Source organism: Loxodonta africana, chromosome 13, assembly GCF_030014295.1.
Source record: "Loxodonta africana isolate mLoxAfr1 chromosome 13, mLoxAfr1.hap2, whole genome shotgun sequence".
Taxonomy (NCBI): Eukaryota; Metazoa; Chordata; class Mammalia; order Proboscidea; family Elephantidae; genus Loxodonta; species Loxodonta africana.
Window position 1 is genome coordinate 91902376 of NC_087354.1, and position 24500 is coordinate 91926875.

Here is a 24500-nt window from a genome sequence, read left to right on the forward strand (position 1 = left end):
TTTTTCTATTGATTGATCCTCTTATTAATTTTTAAGAAGCTTTTTTGTATTTATCTACAACAACAACAAAACAATCCATCCCTTGGTTTTATGCACCACCTGTAACTACTGCCATGCTTAATCACTTCATAGACAACATTCCGGAAATCATATTCTTTCTCTGCTTGAATGTCAACTATTTCTCACTTTCTATTGATTCTCCCCCCTCCATGCATCTGTCAGTTTGTGGTACTGTGGGGGCTTGCCTGTTGCATTGATGCTGGATGCTATGCCACCAGTATTCAAATACCAGCAAGGTCACCCATAGCGGACAGACTTCAGCTGAGCTTCCAGACTAAGACAGGCTAGGAAGAAGGAGCTCACTGTCTGCTTCTGAAGAAAATTAGCCAGTGAAAACCTTATGAACACTGATGTAGTGCTGGAGGATGAGCTCCTCAGGCTGGAAGGCACTCAAAATATATCTGGGGAAGAGCTACCTCCTCAAAGTTGCTTAATGAAGTGGATGAAGTCGAGCTTTTGGGTACTTTATTTGGTGATGTGGCATGACTCAAAACGAGAAGAAACAGCTGCAAACATCCATTAATAATAGGGACGTGGAATGTATGAAGTATGAATCTAGGAAAATTGGAAATTGTCAAAAATGAAATGGAATGCATAAAGATCAATATCCTAGGCGTTAGTGAGCTGAAATGGAGTGGCATTTTCCATTTTGAATCGGAAAATCATGTGATCTACTATGTGGGGTGTCCTAGTCGTCTAGGGCTGCTATAACAGAGATACCATAAGTGGATGGCTTTAACAAAGAGAAATTTATTCTCTTACCATTTAAGGAGCTAGAAGTCTGAATTCAGAGTCCCAGCTCCAGAGAAAGTCTTTCTCTCTGTCAGTTCTGGGGGAAGGTCCTTGTCATCAATCTTCCCCTGGTCTAGGAGCTTTTCAATGCAGGGATCTCTGGTTCAAAGGATGCACACTCCTGCCTCTTCTTGCTTGGTGGTAATGAGGTCTCCCTGTCTGTCTGCTCATTTCTGTCTTTTATATCTCAAAAGAGATTGACTTCAGACAGAACCTAATTTTGTAGATTGAGTCCTGCTTCATTAAGGTAATTACCTCTAATCCTGCCTTATTAACACCATAGAGGTAGGGTTTACAACACATAGGAAAATCACATCAGATGACAAAATGATGGACCATCACACAATACTAGGAATGATGGCCTAGCCAAGCTGACACATATTTTGGGGGACACAATTCAATCCACAGCACCGGAAATGGCAAATTGAAGAGGAACAGCTTTGCATTCATCATCAAAAAGAAGATTCCAAAATCTATGCTGAAGTGCAACTCTGTCAGTGATAGGATAAAATCCATATGCCTACAAGGAAGACCAGTTAACATCTTTATTCAAATTTATGCACCAACCACTAAAGCCAAAGATGAAGAAACTGTAGATTTTACCAACTCCTGCAGTCTGAAATTAATTGAATATGCAATCAGGATACATTGATAATTACTGGTGATTAGAATACAAAAGTTGGAAAAAAGAAGAAGGATGGGTAGTTGGAAAGTATGACTTTGGTGATAGAAACAATGCCAGAGATCACATGATAGAATTTTGCCAGACTAATGACTTCTTCATTGCAAATACCTTTTTTCACCAACGTAACCAGTGGCTATACACATGGACCTCACCTGATGGAATACAAAACAATCAAATCGGCTACATCTGTGGAAACAGATGATGGTAAAGCTCAATATCATTAGTCAGAACAAGGCCAGGGGCCAACTGCGGAAGAGACCATCAATTGCTCCTATGCAAGTTCAAATTGAAGCTGAAGAAAATTAGAACAAGTCCACAAGAGCCAAAGTATGACCTTGAGTATATCCCAGCAAGAATAGATTTGACTCACTGAACACGAATGACTGAAGACCAGACGAGTTATGGAATGATATTCAGGACCTCATACATGAAAAAAGCAAGAGGATATTAAAAAGGCAGGAAAGAAAGAAAAGACCAAAACGGATGTCAGAAGAGACTCTGAAACTTGCTCTTGAATGTCGAGTAGTCAAAGCAAATGGAATAAATGATGAAGTAAAAGAGCTAAATCGAAGATTTTAAAATGCAACTCGAGAAGGAAGACAAAATATTACAATTAAAAAAAAAATTTATACATGTGCAAAAACCTGGCGTTAGAAAGCCAAAACGGAAGAACATGCTCAGCATTTCTCAAGCTAAAAGAACTGAGGAAAAATTTAAAGGCTTAAGTTGCAATATTGAAGGATTCTGTGGGCAAAATACTGAATGACGCAAGAAGCATCAAAAGAAGATAGAAGGAATTCACAAGGCACTGCCCCAAAAAGAATTTGTTCATGTTCAGTCATTGCAGGAGGTAACACATAATCGACACCTGATAGTACTGAAAGAAGAAGACCAAGCAGCACTGCAGGCATTGGCAAAAAACAAGGCTCCAGGAATTGACAGAATACCAACGGAGATATCTCAACAAATGGATGTAGCACTGGAGGTGCTCACTTGTCGATGCCAAGAAATTTGGAAGAGAGCTACTTGGCCAACTGTCTGAAAGAGATCCATATTTATGCCTATTCTAAGAAAGGTGATCCAATAGAATGTGGAAATTATTGAACAATATCATTAATATCACACGCAAGCAAAATTTTGTCGAAGATCATGAAGAGTGAGCTACTTGTATCAGGTGGACACTTGAGACTGTGTTGGCACCTCCTGTCTGGAGGGGAGATAGGAGGGTAGAGAGGGTTAGAAACTGACAAAATTGTCATGAAAGGAGAGATTGGAAGGCCTGACTCATTAGGGGGAGAGTAAGTGGGAGTATGGAGTAAGGTGTATATAAGCTTATATGTGACTGACTTGATTTGTAAACGTTCACTTAAAGCTCAATAAAAATTATTAAAACAAACAAACAAAAAAAGTGGTTGCAGCAGCACATTGACAGGGAATTGCCAGAAGTTCAACCAGATTCAGAAGAGCACATGGAATGAGGGATGTTATTGCTGATGTCAGATAGATCCTGGCTGAAAGCAGAGAATATCAGAAAGATGTTTACGTGTGTTTTATTGACTATGCAGAGACATTTAATTCTGTGGATCATAACAAATTATGGATAGCATTGTGAAGAATGAGAATTCCTGAACACTTAATTGTGCTCATGAGGAACGTGTCCGTATACCAAGAGGCAATTGTTTGGACAGGACAAGGGGATATTGCATGGTTCAAAGTCAGGAAAGATGTGGGTCAGGATTGTATACTTTTACCATACATATTCGATCTTAACGCTGAGCAAACAATATGAGAAGCTGGACTATATGAAGAACAGGGCATCAGGATTGGGGGAAGACTCACAAACAACCTGTGTTATGCAGATGACACAATCTTGCTTGCTCAAAGTGAAGAGGACTTGAAGGACTTACTGATGAAGATCAAAGACCACAGCCTTCAGTATGGATTACACCTCAACATAAAGAAAACAAAAATCCTCACAACTGGACCAATAAACAACATCATGATAAACGTTGAAAAGATTGGAGTTGTCAAGAATTTCATTTTACTTGGATCCACAATCAACGCCCATGGAAGCAGCAGTCAAGAAATCAAACCATGTATTGCATTGGAAAAATCTGCTGCAAAAGACCTGTTAAAAGTGTTAAAAAGCAAAGATGTCATTTTAAGGTAGGCCTGACCCAAGCTATGGCGTTTTCAATTGCCTCATATGCATGTGAAAGTGGGACAACGAATAAGGAATATGGAAGGAGAATTGACGCCTTTGAATTACGGTGTTGGCTAAGAATACTGAATATACCGTGGCCTGTGAAAAGAATGAACAAATCTGTCTTGAAAGAAGTACAGCCAGAACGCTCCTTAGAGGCAAGGATGGTGAGAGTATGTCTCATACTTTGGACATGTTATCAGGAGGGACCAGTCCCTGGAGGAGGACATCATGCTTGGTGGAGGGTCAGCAAAGAAGAGGAAGACCCTCAGTGAGGTGGATTGACACAGTGGCTGCAACAATGGGCTAATGCATCATGGCTGTTAGGAGAATGGGGCAGGGCCACACAATGTTTTGTTCTGTTGCACATAGGATGACTATGAATCGGAACCAACTGCACGGCAGCTAACAACAACAACATTGATTCTTCAACCCTCTAAAATCCCGCTGTCAAAAACAGTGTTCTACTGAAACTGCTCTTGCAACAATTACCGATGACCTCCTAATCTTATGTTCGCTCCTCAGACCGATCTGTTGCATCCGACCTTATTGGCTCTTCCAGGGTTAAATCTTTAGTTTCAGGAGTGTCACTGGTTCTGTTTGCAACTGTCTGGCTGCTATTGCTTATCGTTCTGCACTGGCTCCTCTTCTCCACTTGCCCTTCATCTTAGTCCCTAGGAATCCATCCTCATTCTCATTTTCATCTTACTCCTGTCACTCTTTCGCTGATTCATGCGAGCCTTCAGGCTTCCACTACCAGAGACATCCTGATGGTTTCTGCTTACACTTCTGAGTCCAGACCCAACTGTTGTTGGACTTACCTTCTATACTTGGTGGGCTTGTGGGCATCTCAGAATCAATTTGTCTAAATTTCTTGTCTTATTTCCCTAGACTTAACGATCTGTATGTGTATTCTTTCCCAGTTAATAAACCCTGCTCTCAAACACTCAAGTCAAGCTGAGAGCCATTGTGGACTGTTTCTTCCACCTCATGCCTCAACTTCAACCCTTGCAGTAGCTAAGTAACTGGACCCTGACAAGCGCATCCCCTCACTTCCTTCAGCTACTGCTTTAACCAGGTTCCTTCTGTTTTGTAGTGTGGATGTTGCTCCTGGCTCACTCACCTGGACAGCTCATTCCCCACATACTGCTGCAGAGTGAATATTCAAAATTCAGGCATGTTAATTGCTTATTTAATGTCTTTAACGACCTTACACTTTTTTTCTGGATAAAGTTGAAATTCTTTAGCAAAGAATTTTACATAATCAGGTACTTTCTTTTTAACCTCATCTGTTATCTGTATTAATGATAATATTAATAGCTTTATATTGTTAACATTTTCCCACAATCTTTCTATGATGTAAGTCCTCTTATCACCTCCACTTTAGATATAAGGAAAGAGGTTAAGAAACTTACTGTGGTCATCTGTCTCTCTGGCAAAGACAGCTATTTTCAAGTTCATGAATTGCTCATACCTCTTTACCTTCAAACATGCTATATTTCCTTGCCCAAAATGTCCTTAACTCTCTATGTTTCACTAGAAAACATTTATTTATGATTAACAACCAATTTCAACTACCTCCTGCCCTGGGAGGTCTTTTTTAACATGCTTCGGCCAATATGACCACTCACTACTTTGAACCACAAATGCAGTATTGGATAGTGCTTGGCCATGAACTTGGCCATAACATTGGTTTAAGGCTGAATTTGAGCTCCACCGTGTAAAAGCTGTGATACCTTAGATAATTTATTTAACCTCTCTAATTCTCTGACTTCTCGTTTACGACACCGTGATAAGAACACCTATTTCTTATTTCTTGGGAGGGTTAAATGTGGGTTACATATATAACAAAGCACTTAGCACAATGCTTGTCACTAGTCAGCACTCAGTAAATTCTGGCTGACTATTGTTGCCATAGCCTAACGTGTCTCAATATATCACTACTCTAGGTGACCAATACTGCTACCAAACCCACTTTATGATTACTCAGGAGGAAATCATATCACCTGTGTATTTGCTGAAACATTTAAATTTTATATTACAAATTATTTAATTTTGTATCAGTTATACATATTATAAATTATTTCATTGACCATGTTTCTGTCTTTGCTTTGGCTGCTGAAGTTCTTGGAATTAAGTTGATATTCCCATGTAACTACCCTATTTTTAGAAATTATGCCCATTAAGTGTTTTCATGCTAGCCACATCCCCCCAGGTATTTTTGTAAGCGTGCTAGGCTAACTGGTTTACATGTTGCTGTAAAAAAAAATTAGAATAGCATGCTTAGGGGGAGAGGGTGCAGTTGGCAAAAACATAATGCGTGCTACTTGCGTATGGTGCGATCTTCCTTGATTTGCCTTATGACTTAACTTCCTTCATTTTCTTTTACCTCAACCCCCTTCACCATTTACTTCACTTCTTTTTATGCGTATTCATAAACAGGCTCAAATCCTTTGTGCATTGTAATGGAGTGTTAATAATTTTTGAAGAGAGAGCTGAGCTAGGCAAAAAGAAAAAGAAAAGACTATAGACTGACTGACGTTTGAATGCCTAACCTGTCAAATCATGGTAATGGAAAGAAAATCATGCCAATTCTTCAGTGGCAGCTCTGAAAATTTGTACTATTTCACATGGATAAAATTCCCTGGTTTATTAAAATAATAATGGCAGCTGAAAGAAGCTGAGGTATGTCCTAGCTAACAAATATGAAACATGGAAAAGCTCTCAGCCATTAAGACTTATAGGGGAACTTCATTTATAGCCTGTGTTTGTGTTCTCCAGCCTCTGGGGATCATGGCAGGACACATGATTGCCTTTTATGTAAGCAACTTCAGAATGAAAATGTAAGGGGCAGGGAGTCTTATTTGGCATAAATATTTGAAAATTTAACTTTGAATCCCAGATAAACAGGATTGGGGCACTGAACAAGAATTACTTCAAATTACTATGTCAGTTAAATGTAGCCTGTGAAGTGTATTGCCAAGATTAGGTTTTATAAAATGAAGTCTTGAAATCCTTGAGCCTCAGAAAGAATTCTAACATAACTCAGTTTTCTTGTTAATAGTGAGCCAGCAAAAAAGAAGAATAAAATTATCCTATTATCCTTTCCTTGTGTGTCCCTAGAACGGTTTGGGCTCGATTACTAACCTAAAGGTTGGCAGTAACCTGGAGGTCTGCTTGGGTTCAGATTATAGCCAAGAAAGCCTTAAGGAGCAGTTCTACTCTGTAACACATGGGGTCGCCAGAAGTCGAAACTGACTCAATGGCAACTAACAACAGTCTTTTTCTTAGGATTTGTTTTTAAACCCAACGCTCAGCCACCCAAATCTGGGGAGACACATTTTTTCCCATGATGTCAGCCTCTGAATTCAAGAGTGATGCTGCATGGCTTCTCAGTGAACTGGGGACTCACCCCACTTACATGGAAAGAACTCTCAAAATGGGGCTTTGGGTCTTAAACAGGGAAAACACGTAGAAGACATTAACCCCAGAAAGTACTTTGTGTTTTAAGCGATTTAATTTTGAAAACCACAAGAACGCTGTGGATTGCAATCAATTTACATAGAAATTAGTCAAAATATGCCAACTTTGTTACTACAGCTTCAAAAATGTAGCTGCCTGTAGCAAGCAGCCTCACATTTCCTGGAAATGCAGAGGCAGGACATAGATGTGATGGGAGCATTTTAACTTCAATGCTTTAATATACACATTATCCCGCAAGTCATATAGGGTCGCTATGAGTCAGAATCAACTGGACGGCAGTGGGGTTTTTGGTTTAGGGACAGGGTATCTTAGAAAAAGTAAGAGCTTTGTGCATACAGGGGACCATTTGACTCTGTGTATTCTAAGAGATGGTTGTGATTTAAGGTTTGCAACATTGGAAACGGTGTTTTCACTGGAAAACAGTGAAACATGTTGCCTCGACAACACGGATGAGCTGCATCAAGAAATCCATGGCACCAAAGGACCTTCTAGTACCTCAAGATTGCAAGCTAGCCTCTAAATTGGATTTAAAGAAAACTAATCCCACTGCAAGCATTGTTACCTGACCTATGAAATATTAGCTGTTACTTTTTATCATGTACATTGTTAGAAAATAGATGAAAAATCTAGGTGGCCGAGATAGAAAAGCAGGGAGAACGCAGTGCGGGCAATGGCTGTACTCCAGTGTGCTTCCCTCTTCCTCTAAGCCACCTCATCCCTAACACTATTTTAGGAGCTCCTGAATATTTTTCAAAGGTCGATTCTGCTAAGAAAAATGTATTTTTCCCTGACTGTGTGGATTTCTCCAGGAATCTCCCACAACACTTTTTTGTGAGGAATATCACTTGTCCATATTGCATTTTCATAAACAAAGAACATAAATAAGGATTACCTCAACAAAACTAGTTATTAATTGAATAGAAAACAAAACCTGTTAACATATGTGCCTGTTAATCCAATTATCCTGGCAGGGCTGAGGAGAGATGAATCTGTAAAACATCAGGCCTTGAAGACAAAGCCTGGTATTGAAAACCCACATTACGGAACAAGCTTGTTTCTTCCCCCCAGCAAGCACCCATTTGTGGCACTGTTCTAAGTACACAGTTTTGACACCTTGCTTCCAAAAATCACAATAAAGCGATTTGGAACGAGACCTTGGGTTTTCCTTTCATACTTAAAAAAAAAAACATCCAAAACCAAAAACCAGAACAACAAAACAAAACAAAGAAACTTATTGCCATTGAGTTGATTCCGACTCATGCTTTTCCGTGGTTTCAGCAGCGCATGAGTTTGTTTTCCACACAGTCTCATGCTGTGACTTATCCGATATTGTCGAGCTGGGCTCTGAGGGAAGGTGACATACCGTGTGGCCAGGTGCCCTTTGCTTTTGTACTTCCTGACTTTAAGACTCTAGAATCGAATTGAGTATGTAGGGACATATATTAGCAGCAAAGGATCTGCCTCTGTCATAACAAAGTTGAGAAGCAGAAGTCCAAGCTCCTGTAGGCTCTGAGAGTATAAATGCGAAGACAGTGACAATTCCAACATGTGCTGCGGGGCCAAGGGAACCTAACAGAGTGTGCCACTGAGTATGAAGGTTAAGAACAAAGGAAGTGTTGGTTCCAAGTGGTTTTTATTTTCTTTCTCCTGGGTAATAGGATGCCTAGTAGATGGGCCTATTGACTGCATTAAAATGCAGTGTTACTCATTTGGCTTTATGTGTGGTAGAGGTTTAAATCAGCGCTCCTAGCCTGTGATTAATTTCAAGCGTGCCAATGGATGAATGGAACCATTAGTTTTTAGAAGTATCTTTAGAAGTGACTAGTGGATACACAGCATCAAAATGACTTACCAATTATACAAGCCAAAAAACAAAACAAAAACAGTTGCCTTTGGGTTGACTTTTGGCTACCTCATGGGTTTCAAAGTAGAACTATTAGGATTTTCAAAGCCTGTGACCTCTAGGCCTTTCTTCTGAAAAGCCTCTGAGTGGTTTCAAACTGCCAACCTTCTGGTTAGTAGCCGTGTGCTCAACCATTTGTACCACTCCTATAATGGCAAAAAAAAGCTAGAATTATCATTTGGGGAAGTATGGCAAAGAAGTAATCTTGGACACCTTTTGATTCAATCCTAAAAATGAAAATTTTTCATTTAATCAAGAGTGAGAACATAGAAAATCCAAGCAAAGATAAATCTGTGTTTGTGTTTTTAGCTAAGTCCTTTCATTTTGTAAGTTGACAGGGTTATGAGCGTACCTTTCACACAAACACCCTTCTATTGGGCCACAGGCAACAGAAATTTAATCCAAGAAGATGGAACTCGCCTTTACCCCAAACGATTTCACCTACTCAAGGAGACCTCCCTTAGGCCAATTCTCACACGGCAGCTCTTTAGGTGAGTATTTGAGTCCATCTGTGGTCACATTGAAGGAATCCACTCTTATTTCAGAGTAAAAAATAGATACATCTGAATAAAAGGCATGGCTGGTGAAAAGCAAAGAACATGATACAGAAGGAAATCTTGCATTCTGGTCTTCATTTTGCCACAAATGTGTAGTTTTAAGCAAGACATTAAATGATCTTTGGGCCTCAGGTTTTTCCCCTTTGTAGTGTTTGAAAGTTGGATTTATGGATTTCCAGTTTTTTTTTTTTGCTAGATATCAAGAATTCTCAGTTTCTGGGGATATCAAGGGCCAAAGGGGAAAATGGTAGACAGGAAGGATTCTGGGTTTCATTTCCCTTTCTTTACTTTTCTCCCCAGTCCAACGAGAATATTTCAGTCTTTACCTTATTCAATTATTTATTTTTACATTTAAAAAATAAACTTTTGCTTCAGAATAATTTTAGACTTATAGAAAAATTCCGGAGATAGTAATGATCATGTACGCCTTTCACCTAGTTCGCCCGATGCTGACATCTTGTGCTGCCACAGTGCATTTGTCAAGGCTGAGACGCCAACATGAGTGCATTCTGAGCAATTAAAAAGAGTGCACTTTATTAGGAGTTCACCAGTTTTCCCGCTAATATCCTTTTAAATTTTAGCTAGATTCTGTTCCCTCATAGAAGTTCTGAGCCAAAAGACCATGTCTTCATCTTTCAATGAGCTCAGAAATTATAGGAGAGATATAAAAGACAACCTAGCTTCAAACTGAGATTGTCTGATATCGTCAGAGGTGAGTAAGGAACCTTTCCTTCCCGTGTGATTCAGTGCTACTGAACACGTGGTCCAGCACTGGCCCCACCGGGAGCTTGTTGGAAATGCAGAGAATCATGCACACCTCAGGCCTGTGGAAGCAAAACTTGCATTTTAACACAGTCTCCAGCTAATCCCTACACATGTCAACCTTGTTCTTTAAATAATTTTATGTATGAATCCACACGATTTTGTTTGCTATTTTTAAATATTATATAAAAGTTATTATGCAACTTATTTTTGAGATTTCTTCTCATCGTACCTGCAGAAAGGTTTCCTTGTAGCAAAAAAAAAAAAAAAAAAAAAATGTAGCAGCAGTTAAGAATTCATTGTATGACAAGCTCCTGCTCTCCTCTGTGCCCCTCTTTATTGTTAGCCAGACACCATCACTTCCAAACATATTAGATAACACTTCTGATATTCACCTCCATGTTTTTACATAGTATGTTTCTACCGCTATTGCCAATTCCTTGATATTACAGGTCATTGACTGGTTTCTTATTATTATTGATGATGACTTAATGCTTAGCCACACTCTGTCTAATTCATAGCTCCCACATCCTACCAATATAAGTGGCTATTTTTATGAATATATAAGATGATATTAATCAAAGAAATCAGTGTTATTCTAGAACAGTGGCTTTCAAAGTGTCATCTGGAGACTCTTAGGGGTCCCTGAGGCCATTTCATGAGGTCAGTGTGGTTAAAATTCTTTAGTAATAATTCCAAAAGGTTTTTTGTATGATGGGATTTCTCAGAAACTACGTGATGTGTGGTATTATTACAGACTGAGTGCAGAACCAGATGTGAGATTTTTAACTGTCTTCTATGAAGCCAGACATGGCTATCATGAGGCCAAGAATCCATGACGAATTCTTAACAGTGGCGCCAACCATTTGAGGTTGTTGGGTACCAGAAGGCTCAGAGGTATAGGCACCTGATTTCCAGGACTTACAGGACAAGTGTTTGTAGCAGCTGGGGGCAAGGAGGCCTCCTTCTTCACTGAGTTGCCATTGAGTCTATTCCAACTCATAGAGATCCTGTAGGACAGAATAGAACTGCCCCACAGAGTTTCCAAAGAGAGGCTGGTGGATTCGAACTGCCAACCTTTTGGTTAGCAGCCAAGCTCTTAACCACTGTGTCTCCAGGGCTGGTTACATGTAATAGTTAATGCTTATTCTCACCATGTTCCAGGTATAATGCTAAGTGCTTTACATGAATATACATGGTCCTCCTGACCACCACATAAGGGGCTACATACTTATATTATCTCCATTTTACGCATTAGGAAGTATAACCCTATAGGCACAGAGAAATGAAGTAACTTGCCCAAGGCCATAAAGCCCTGAGGACTGCTTTGAAGGGCCCAGACCCTGGCAGGCTGACTCTAGAGCTCAAGCTTTAAATCATTACACTCGTCAAGCTCAGCAAATAAAAATAACTGGAGGGTGTATAATGAGCCTTTAAAAAGTATTTCAGTGAATCTATAAGAACAATTTATTACTATATCAGGTGTTCATATGCAAATGACTGCCTGGTACACTTAGAACAATCCTTTAAAAAGCAAATGCAAAATAAATTTTGTTCAAATCTGCCACACAAGGCTCATTATTTTTTTGCCTTTTTTTTTTAAAGAATGTTTGAGGTTTCTGTATGTTAAGCATTTTCCTGTCTTAATCTTACCTACTTTATTAATTTCCTTAGTACATTCCTTATAGACAAAATAGTTTGCAAATAAACCAGCATAAGTCTTATCTGAATGACCGTATATTCTGAATTGCTGGACTATAGATTAATCAATGCATGCACCCCTATAATAATCTAACGCTCTAGATATAGTCAACTCTTTGAAAATGAAGCTTTATACTGGCTTCAGTGCTAACTATCGATTACTAAGAACAGCAAAGAGAGCTTACTACAGCGTTGGCAATGGAGAGTTGGAGAGACGATAAATATCACATTATAGAACTTCACAGTTAATCAAGAAAAAAAAAACAGTTTTACTTATATAATTTTACTTCTCAGTCCAATGTCAAAAAGTTAGCAAGGTAAGTATGGCCACCACCTATCTCCCATCCCCTTTTTTTAATAGGCAAGAATATCATCGCAGGTCACAGGACCAACCTAAAGCAACAGAACAACTATATTGGCAGTTTGAACCCAGTTCTTTCTGGACACCGGGTCTGGGTTCTTTCCTCTGCATTATACAGCACCCACAAGGCAAGTATTTCGGAGGTATAGGGGCATTCCTACCCTGCATAGATATAAACTCTTGGCCTATGGGCCAAATCTGGACCTCAGACAAGTTTTGCTGGAATAGTTTTCAAATTTGAACTACCTTAGGTACTATTGTTAAAAAAATTGGGAGATATTAAATTAAATTTAAAATTTTGTCTTCACTTGAAAAATTAGTTGATGTGGCAATAATCAAATAGAGCTGAGTAGCTACTACTTCCTGTAGACTAGGCGTGTCTATTTCAGAATGCCATGGTCCCCACCAGTCCTGATGATGCCCCACTACTGTGTTTCCATTGTAGAGCCAGGCTGTTTCACTCATTGTACGACAGGCCTAGCTCCTGGTATTAAAGTAAACTGTCTGTGGGATTGTCCAGCTCTCTGCAGGCACTGTTAGTAATCTCCCTCAGCCAATTTGGACAGGCTTATTTTTGTGCACCTTCCTAGCCCTGGTTTCCTACACTCATTCAACAACCTTTTCATCTTAATTTTCTTTATTAAACTGTTCTTCTAATGGAACAGAGAGACAGCTCTGAAACTGATAATTTCTTCACCTAAAATTGGCATAATTTCCCTTGAGTTATACTTTAATAGTTGAAGTTATATTAACCCTGTCTGGAGTTACTAGAAATTATTCTCCATAATGTTTTTAAGTCTATTCCAAAATACTGCAACTTACTGGTCATTTTCAAACTGCTTACCTCTACTCCAGCTCCTGGGTGCTGCAAACAGCTAACGCACTTGGCTGCAAACTGAAAGGTTGGCAGTTTAAGTCCATCCAGAGGGGCCTCACAAGAAAGGTCTGGCAATCTAATTCTGAAAACTCAGCCATAGACTATCTTATGGAGCACAGTTCTACTAAGACACACCTGGGGCTGCCATGCGTCAGAACTGACTTGTCAGCAAGTAACTTTGGTTACCTCCAGCACTACTCCACCAGAGTGTAAATTCCCTGAGGTCAGAGGACACCGTCTTGTTCCCCATGGGTGGAGCCTGGTGCACAGTAGGCACTCAGTGAATATTTGGTGACTGGGTGAATAAAGCGGGAGGAATGAATCCTGGACTAGGTGTTATAGGAACTCCACAGCACGATCCGTTAGACACAGGTGGCTGGCAGTTTGGTCCCATGTTTTAATAGAGCCCACTAGGAGGAAATTATGAGTCTTTTAGAGAAAGGTCATTTTCTAGAAAAGAAAGGGATCTAGTTCCACAATTTGTTATTTTTTTCTGGATAAAAATACTCATCAGAAATCAACCTTTGCATTAAATGGCTCTAAATAGTATTTTACACAATAAATTTTATAACAAAGAGCAACATTTATAGAAACCCAAGCCTTCAAGAGGAAATCCTGGTGGCATGCATAGTGGTTAAGTGCTATAGCTGCCAACCAAGAGGTCAGCAGTTTGAATCCACCAGGCCCTCCTTGGAAACTCTATGGGGGCAATTCTACTCTGACCTATATGTGTGCTATGAGTCGGAATCGATTCAACAGCAACAGGCAGCGGGGAATGGGTTAAGTCTTCAAGAAAATAGAGTACCTTTCTTAGACTTAACTAAACTGCTTTGATTACATCTCAGTCATACAGTGGCTATCTTCACTGTGCCAAGTGGAAAATTAATGGCTCTTAGCCCATCCTGTCTCGCTTCTTAGGGTGAGAAGTCTTCCCTGGATGCCTCAGGGCTGCAGAATAACTTTGTTGTCAAGAATCTCTTGAACTTGCTTATATGCTTACAATTTATTAGTTAAAAAAAAAAAAAAAAAGTATGGCCCAGACACACCCAGCTTCAGCCACCTTTCAGGACGCCTCAATAGTCAACTTCCCTCAGACAGTTTCCTTTCCTCCTTTTGCTTCTTTCCTCTTCTTTCTCCTAGTCTCCCTTTCTCTCCTTTCTTCTTCCCATCTCCCTTTAGTCCTGACTTTCATTATTTATTTTCTGTTTTAAATATAGAGAGGGTACTTCTTACCTTATTCCGCACAGTTTACCAGAACAGGTAACAAGAAAGATTAAGAAAGTACAAGGTTAGAATATCTTTAGTTTCCGACCTTGGACCCCTCCTTGAAGCATCTTGTTCTGCACAATCTAAGCTACTGTAGACATGAATGATTCTCTCTATATCTGTTTTTCTTTTGAATATTTAAAATACATTTGAACATCAGGATTCTTTTTTTTTTAAAGTGACAATTGTGTACTGAATTTCTCACTTTGCTTTCCAAAAAGTCACAGCATTTTCAATTTGAAGAAAAAAGATAATCTTCCCAGTCTCCTTATTTTGCAGAGGAAGAAACCAAGGCAAGATTCAGAGGGATTAATTGTTAGAATGAGAGTCTTCTGACTCTCAACCCACTACTCTCTTCATTATGGTTTGAATTGGTTATTTGCTCTTTTTATATAACTACTTTTCTTAAATTTTAAGTAAAAAAAGATTTTAAAATAGTTATCATTCTCTGTAGGTAGTGCGCTCTGTGCTGTGGGAGAAGTGTGGCCAGCCCCCTGGGGAAAGGGCCCTACAGAAGAAGGAGTGTCCTCTTCTGGGCAAAACTCCTTTTTTTCTTTTCTCCATGTTTCCATGTGGGGAGCCTTTCATTAGGGTACCAGAGCAGACCTCTTTCTGCTCATCATTTACTTCTCCATCTGCGGGGCTGGGAAGAAGCACCAACACGATTGTCCAGCCTCTCTCTGACCCACCTCCACCTCTACCCTCCTTTCCCATGCATTTTCCAACCCCCCCGCCCCATGCTGCCAACTTCACAGGGCAGGGTCTGCTCCATCTGCGGCTGGGTGGGTACACCAGCCTAATTTGGGGTGAAATATTCATATGCAAGATAACAGCATTGATATACTCAGGCTGTAAGTGGGACATCCACTTGGGAAACAAGAGAAAAGCAGCTACTTGATGTTACCATTTAGAGAAAAACAGGAAATTGAAGGGAAGCTGGCTTCTGAAAGATTAGTTCTCTTTTCAAGTGAAATCTTAGTATAATGTGATGATATTACAAGAGCAGATTAATGCACATACAATGTGGTTAGACACCTTCAGTCCAGACAGAGAAGGAAACTTGGTCCAAAATAATTTGCTTTTAAAAGAACTATGCTGATCTCCAGTGATTTACATACTTACATGCCCTTGGAGGTGCCCTGTTTGTGCAGTGGTTAAAGTACTTGCTGCTAACGGAAAGGTCAGTGGTTCAAACCCACCAGCAGCTCCACAGGAGAAAGATGTGGTAGTCTGCTTCTGTAAAGATTTACAGCCTTGAAAACCTTATGAGCAGCTCTATTCTGGCCTATAGGGTCGCTATGAATTGGAATCCACTTGACAGCAGTGGGTTTGGTTTGTTGTTGTTGCTGTTGTTGTTTTGGTATATGCCCTTATGGTTCAAAAAATTACACCAAAATTAAGGGGGAAGTTTATTTTATAGCCGATGAAAGTTTTGAGCAGTTGGAATAATGAAAGAAGAAAAATGTCCTAGCTGAGAGAGACAAACTTTAACTACAGTGAAATTTAAATACGAATGTAATTTAAAACTCAATCATAACTTGATACTTTGGGGAAATCTTTATTTGTGATGATTTTGTGTGTGTGTGTATCCATGTGTGTTTCTGCACATGGCATATGTAGACCATACTGCAATGATCTGACAATTTTAACTACAGTCATGTTTCAAATACTAGAATGCAGAGTATATAAAGTAAGTTCTATTTTCATTGGCCCTAGATCTTGTTAAATAAAAATGGATTTTCTCAAGGGTGAAACTATTCTATTAAAGACTTCAATAGCAAATTTAATGTAAGCTAAGTATTTCCTTTCATATCCAGAATAATACCACATGGTGACATTCTTACCAAGGAAGTGAGGTGTTGCTCTTGAAGTGAGAATTTTCAAAGAAAGAAGCAGTGCTAAGGCTCTGTATAATTGGATCTACTATTAAGGAAGTACTAAAGAGAAATGTCCCATCTAACACACTGCCGCCATCACTGATTATTCAGGGGTTACTTGGTTAAGGCTCCTTTTTGGCACCTTCTATAAATCCTGTTTCGTGTTCCTAGTTCTCTCTCTCTCCATTGCCCTGGATTTCTAACTGACAAGTAACTTTTTCTTGATTAGCCTAGGTTATGAGGCGCTGGGTTTGGGTTTTTTTTTTTTTTTTTTGGCATGAGAAGCACAGAAAACAAAGTAAAAAAGAGAGATTTTGCTGTGTGTTTATGTATATATATATGTATATTTAAAAGTTTTTTTTCACATATAGAGGGTCTTACAACTAAATGCTAAACATATGATTGCAGTCAATTGTCTTTGGATTACCTATACCATTCCTTCTGGAGTTGTAGGAAATTAGTTCTCCATCCACCACTCACCTATTACCACACCTTTCAAATTTATTAGGAAATATTGCAAGTAGTTCCTCCTTTTCCATCCGCCTCCAGTGGACTCTAAGCCTCTGAGAGCAGGGATTTTGTTCTATCTGTACCTGGCTGGCACTTAGTAGATGCTTTGTTCAGTATGTTGAGTGGATGAATGAATAGGATGTCATTGATGCCTTCTCAGCACAATTCAGAACTTAGGTTCTGCTGGTGTGGGCTCACACCCACCTAGTGGGAGGACTATGTGCAGTGGAAAATAGGAAGACCTTCAGTGAGATGGACTGACACAGTGTCTTTAACAATGGACTCAAACGTACCTACTCTGGTAAGGATGGCGCAGGACTGGGCAACGTTTTGTTTGGTTATACACAGGGTTGTTATGAATCAATGCTGACTCACAGCACCTAACAACATGTTTATGGATGGAAGCTTTTCAAAAGAATAAGCTCTTCTCTTGCTGCTCAGGGAAGAATATTTCTAGTACCTAATTTTTTTTGATTGTGGCAAATACATATGTGAGGAAACATTTGGCATTTTAGCATTCTCACATGTACAATTCAGTGACATTAATTATCATGTTATTCAACCATCACCATTATCCATTTTCTAGGACCTAACTTGAACAAGCTATTCTATAATTCTCATCCCAGTTGACTACACATGTCTTTGAGATTTTAAAAGGTTAAGTAACCTACTAGAATTTCTTTAAAAAACAAAAGTACAAAGGTCATTTGCTAAATCCCAAGTATCTGTTAGAACAGATTATGAGACACTGGTATTTTACATTTCACATTTACCTGACACCAAACGGGTTGATAATGTTATCTATTCACACTGGAATACTGTTTCAGTTGAAATATCAATTGTTGTTCTGAGAGTATGAATGTATTAAGGCAACAAAACAAGTTAAAAAAAAATAAGAAAAATGTTTTAGCGGAAAGGTTAATGCTCCCATCAAGTTGAAATGTTTTTCTTTTAATAGTTTCTTTTTGTTACTTTTAGTTTATTCATTCTTCCCTCAACACAGCACTTAACTAGGTAGCCAGTTGAGTCCTCTTTCTGAATGAACAGATTGGTGAGAAAGTAAGGGGAAGAATGTTTGGCTGTGGACAAGAACAACACCAGACAGGGAGGAAATTTTGTGGGTAACTTACCTGGTTTGATTAGAGGGAATGAGTTTGAAGACAAAATCATTTCCTGAGAGTGTTCTGAATCACTTAGGCTGTCCAACAACAACAACAAAGCAACCAAATCCACTGCCTTTGAGCTGATTCTAACTCATAGTGGCCCTATAAGACAGAGGAGAACTGCCCCATAGCATTTCCAAGGCTGTAATCTTCACAGAAACAGACTGGCACATCTTTCTCCTGCATAGCAGCTGGTGGATTTGAACCACTGACATTTCAGTTAGCAGCCAAGCCCTTATCCACTGCATCACCAGGGCTTTAGGCTATCCTTAAAAAATAATAAAATAACTGAAAATGAGGGCAAGAAGATGAGAGAAGAAGCATGCATTAGAAATTATAGGAGCATGGATTTCTTTGCAAGCTGTATAAAGACTTGTCTGGTCTCATAGGGAAGAGATTTTCACTGATTTCAGCCTTATTTCTTTGTGAAGAAGTGAAAGTGCAACTCCCCTCTCTAGAACTGGGCTCTGATTATAGGAGAACAGCCTAGAGACATCAAAACGTCATTTGATAAGGAATTTGTTATCATGTAATCTCAAGCATCTTAAGTAAAAGGAGAATTGGGAAGAATGCCCAGAGAACTCCAAGAACCACAGGTGGTATCATGCTGCCTGCGCCTGCTAAAACTCTTGCCAATGATTAAAAAAAATCTTGCAGAAGTTCTTCCAGACTTCAGTCTTTTGTATAGCCAGTTCTGAAACTCCTGATTTATGTAGTTGTTTAATGCAGGAAAGGAGCAACCACGCAAAATGTTGAATAAGGGCTAGTATAGAGGAACAGAGAAGTGGCAGCTGATACTTTTGAGATCAGGCAGGAAAGTGAAACAACAAAAAGCTGACAGAAGGACTTTCAAAACGTTATCAGGCTGGGCAACTTCAATGAAGATAAACAGCCTTATACACGTTTCAAGCCATTGAGATTGTTACTGTTTTGTAGCCTCCAAAAGAATTGCTGTACATATGATAATGTAACTGGATTATTAGAAAAATATATTGTTTAATATAACCATGTTTAAGAGGTTAGATTTTAGAAAAAAAAATTTGTTTTAGAAAGATTTCTGTCAGAAACAATTTAAATAAAAACTGAAATTTGATGCTTAAAGGAAGAGCATCCCCTTTGTTTAGTAGTGGTGTAATGAACCCAAGCTTTAGAATCAGGTAGACTAGAGTGTGGGATTAAGCAAGTTTTCTATTTCCTCATCTGTAAAATGGGGTTGATAGCCTACAAAGAATGGTATGGTAGTGAAGATTAAATTAATGAAGCAATATAGTCTAAGTACCTAAAAAAAAAAACCAAAAAAAAACCTAGCACATAGTAAATACTCAGTACGTGCTAGTCGTATTAGTGAAGTAGCTCATTTCCCATGTCATTGTTGTGTTGCTAGGTGCGTCGAGCCAATTTCGACTCATTGTGAGCCCATGTGATAGAGTAGAGCTGCTCCATAAGATTTTCTTCGCTGTAATCTTTATGGAAGCAGATTGCCAGGTCTTTCTCCTGTTGAAGCCCTCATAAACCAAAAATGAAACCTATTGCCGTTGAGTTGATCGCGACTCATAGTGACCCTGTAGAACAGAGTACAATTGTCCCATAGGGTTTTCAAGTCTATAAATCTTTATGGAAGCAGAATGCTACATCTTTCTCTCACAGGGCCGCTGGTGGGTTCAAACCGCCAAACTTTCAGTTAGCAGCTGAGTGCTTAACCACTGTGCCACCAAGGCTTCTTATGTAAATGATCCATTTTGACTCTATCTTATGTGTGATTAGGCAACATTACCACGTAGGGTGCAAGAAGACCCTAGGTAGGAATCTGACCTCCTATACTCCTGCCCTGTACTTTTTTAGGGCTAATAATAGGAAGGCCTGTAGAACACAAAAAATCTATGCAATAACCTTAGGGCAGTCAGCTTGGTATCATAACTTGTGCTTGTCCTTGGCTATCTTGAGAGATAGAGGCTACATCAAATTAAGGAAAGGAAGGAGATAACGTAGTGTTTGTCCAAGATAATTATTTTTTAATAGGCATTTCAACTAAAGTATTGTAAGACGTTGTGGTGGAAACGCAGAAGTACCAAAATAATGATTCCCTTTTATTTGACATAATAAGTTTGCACACAGCTTATGCTTACTTTCCAATAGTCAACTGCTTTTGATCTACAAAAATGACAAGTGCATTTCTATCACTTGTTAGTTTCGATGTAGTCAATTTCAGCTCGTGTGCAGAGCAGAACTTCTCAATAAGGTTTTCAAGGTTGTGACCTTTCAGAAGCAGACCACCAGACCTGTCTTTTGAGATGTCTCTGGGGGGGTTGGAGCCACCAACCTTTTTTGTTAACAGTCAAGCACCTAACCTTTTGTGCCACCCAGGGGCTCCCTGGATCAGCCTAATAGTTATTAAATCAAAATCAGCTGATTATCTGCCAGATTTTATTTAAAGAAAGGAGACAAGGACTAAATGAATGAATGGAGTTGAATATTTTTGTCAAATTGTTTCTGTAAAGAAAATCATATAAAAGTATATTTTAGGTGAGGACATAAAATATTTGCTTCCCTCATGGGCTTGGCTTCACATTAGCTGGTTTTTCCCATTCAGGAGTGACTCAAATCTGAACACCATGCAAGTCTTCAGTTTTCCAGTAGGAGATTAGTTCCTGTTTTCTAATCAGTATTGTGTGCATTTCCCAGTTGGACGGAGTCATTATTATGCTTTCTATATTTGTAACTTTTTGACTTTCCTGAGCTCTGAGAATTATTTCTCACCCCGGGTAACTCTGCCGGTTAATAACGGGACTTTTATTGGATATTGTAAAAGTAGCTGAGCAACTGCCTTAAAGATGATGAAAATTGCTTTTCCTTGAATAAGCCGCTTGATTTTGACTTTAAAGATTTTATTTTAAAAACATTAGCATGCTTTGATGAATTTACTAACTGCAGATTTTGCTCTAGTAAAAGTAGCAATGAATGAAGTAAGTTTACTCCTATCTTTAGGGACTAACGATTAAGCCCCAAGGTTTTACCTTTCTACTTTAAGAAGCCATTTTACCGAAACAGAATCTCTTGCCTACCTTGGCTAATGGCACAAATTCAGACTCATTAGCTAAATTAATTGTTTCATGTGGTTGGTCTTTAGAATGTTATAAACCGTAATGGAGTTACTAAGTTGAGAGCAATTAATTGAATGTACCTCTAATATATTCTGGCCAAAGTTATACCTGGCATTCTTAACGACCATTTAAAAACTACCCAAAGAAAACTGTTGATGAATCTTAGGGCCATCAAAATAAGTAATCTAGAACACTTTCAAAATGCCTCAGAATCTGAAAAATCATTATAGATACTTCCTTTCAAATATTATTCCAGTGTCTCATGTTTTCAAAGGAGAAATATGGAATTTGGAATATTTTCCCAAAGTTTCAAAGTCCGTAAGTCGGAGAGAAATGAGTAAAATGTGGGTTTCTCATGTCTAGGACTCATGTATTAGGACAAGGGTTAAAAATTCAGATTCTTATACCAAGGCCAAAGGAGCCTTGGTGGCACAGTGGTTAAGCTCAGCTGCTAATGAAAAGGTCAGCAGTTGGAATCCACCAGCTGCTCTGTAGAAGAAGCGTGTGTCAGTCGGCTTCTGTAAAGATTACCCTATGGGGCAGTTCCACTGGGGCCTAAGAGTCGCTGTGAGTCACAACACCACCAAGACCGCAGAGGTACTCAGGTGAACGGAGATGGTGTGAGGATTCAGTATCAGAAAGGGGGGGAGAGGTGGAATGTGGTGAATTTGGAAGCAAATGGCCTTCTAACGGGGCCAGCCACCACTTAGCTCCACTGATGGTTGTTATATGGGAATGTGGTTCCAGAAAAGCCAGATGTTGTGACCTTTTCAAACAAATTCAGATGTGTGGAGTTTTATGTGAAATAATCAGGTGTTTAATTAAAATTTTAAGCCCTGTAGGTCAAAGAAAACATATATGTGGGCTGTCAGTAAGCAACCTCTGGATTAGATTCTCATATCCCCTGCAGATATATGTGTAATTAAAGTTGAAGAAGGTTGGCAAGCTGCCCTTTATCAACATCTGTGATAAATCAAAGGAAATGTTTTAAAAAGGAAACTAGGATATTTCATTAATCAACAGTTAGTAGGTGCCCACTAGATTGCAGCAATCTATTCATTATTATGAAGATTAAAAGAGAGAGATGTAGTCAGTGGGTTTCTCTGGCTTATAAAGGGGTGAGTAGAGAAAGAAAGCATTTCTTGATGGGGTTGTAAATTGTTGAGTGTTGTAAATTAAGAAGGTAATGTTAAGACAGGCTCAAAGTTGTATTTTAAGGGGTGATACTACAAAGACAGAAAGGAGAATAAGATGACCACTGAAAATGTTTATTATACAAAAAAGAGGCGGGAGATAGTCTGGAGAAGAGAGTTTGAATATTTTATCGTCCTAGGTTGTTGGTCTCAAATTGAAATTAAAATGTTATATGGGTGTAGGGTACCCCTCAAAAATAAATAAATAAAAAACAAAAAACCATGGAGAAATATACAGTTGCTATGAAACAATTTGCAGCTCCTTGAGGTGTTAGAAGAGAAATTTACAGAATTGCAGAGCACAACGTGTCGTTTGACTACACCAGACAGCACCCAGCATCTGTTCAGTGGATAAAGCAAAGGGCAATGGATAAGGGCCCGCTTCTCTTTATGGCATTGATTGCTCTGGAGCCTGGAGTATCAGAGCGTCACCTTTTGGCACTCAGGTCATCCTAAGTGTTAAAAACAAACAATGCATATCCCGGAGCCACTTTGTGCATCATTTTTGACATCTATAAATCATTTGCAGATTTTTAAAACAGAGCTACCACAAAAGCAGTACTAATTCTCCCTCTCCATAATTTACAGAATTAATGAAGAATCACAGTCACCAGCCACCAATCAGATGGCCATTGGAATTTTTTTGTTTGTTTTTCATTTATGCTCATCCTTGGACCTATCATTTTTCTTTCTAGCAATGTTCTTCTATCCACTGCTGTTTTGCATTTAATTTAAATGAAAAGCAGCTCCAGGCAGATTCAGTATTTAAATTGCAGTCTCTATAATCTCTTTTGGAAATTGAGGCATCTATCTTTGTAAGGCTTCAGCTAGGCAGAAGGATGAATAAGTTACATGCAAATATTCTAGAGCCAAGCTAGTAAACATGAATTATATAAAACTCATTGTCTGTGTTTGCATCCTTACAAGTTGTCCTTTGCTAGCTTCGAGGGAGATACTAAGTTTATGTTTGACTCGTATTCTTACCATTATTTAGAAAAATATTAAATAAATGAATTTGAATGTAAAGAAAATAAATAGACAAAAAGACACTTACCTCTTTCTTACAGCTTGAAGCACAATATGGAAAATAATACTTTTTATTCCCCACCTACTCTAATTGTACATCAAACATCAAATCAAATTTCAAATAAAAGCAAATATAAAAAATAACCTACTCCTTTATAGAAGTAATTCTCATCTATTACCTGATGGCTGATTTTCAAAGGTTGAGTTGGGGTCATGTAGTTTAATATGATCTGTTGTCTAACCTTCTTGGGAATCGAGCGCAGCAATGGCAGTATTCTCACAGTTTGCTTCGATTGAATTATGTAGACTTACAAGTGTAATTTGCATATATGTACATATATATCCTTATATATGTCTGCCTGTCTATCTATCTGAATTGTGGAAAGTGATATAAAAACCAGAGACCATAGAATATAAAAAGAAGAAAGGAAGGATTATCTGAAAAGACTTGGCTGTGTTTTATGTCTCTAGCCCATCATAGGCCATGTACCCTCTGTGGATATTAGCACATTAGCAGAGTCTCACTGGGGAAGGAAATGGATTTGTAAAACAAGTCTGTTTTGCAAACTCTGTCTCTCAGATTGCTTTCTGTGGATACTGTACCTTCCGGAGAGGTTTGAGCTTGGTCTCCATTATGAAGTCATATTTGCAGAGCTCGCAGCAGCGCGTGTCTGAGCTCTTGATCCACTGGTGGAGGCAGGACTGGTGGACAAAGCGCAGGGTGCCGGTGCAGCGACAGGGTGTGATGAGGGGGCTCTCTTCATCCCCTTCACAGTGACAGATCCTGGGGAGGAACACAGCAGCAATGTGAGATCGCCCAGAGGGCATTTTCACCAGTGGGTTTCCACCTTGTTTATGCCAGGCTGTATTAGAAACCGCAACCTGTGGCTCAGAAGGAAAGGACATTTCACCCCAGCTCTGAATCTGGAACCAAGTTATGATGATATCAATTTCCTTTCGCTTGCACGTCATCGTTGGAC

The 24500-nt window shown here is 39.1% G+C and overlaps 1 protein-coding gene across 2 annotated transcripts in view; it reads right to left on the minus strand.

The window, feature by feature from the left end:
* MARCHF1 (membrane associated ring-CH-type finger 1) overlaps positions 1-24500 on the minus strand; it is a 118093-nt gene that overhangs the window by 49942 nt on the left and 43651 nt on the right. For both annotated transcript variants that reach the window (XM_023558453.2, XM_023558454.2), the window contains one exon: positions 24124-24304. In XM_023558453.2, coding sequence (XP_023414221.2) covers positions 24124-24304 — 181 coding nt within the window. The remainder of the gene's footprint in view (positions 1-24123; positions 24305-24500) is intronic.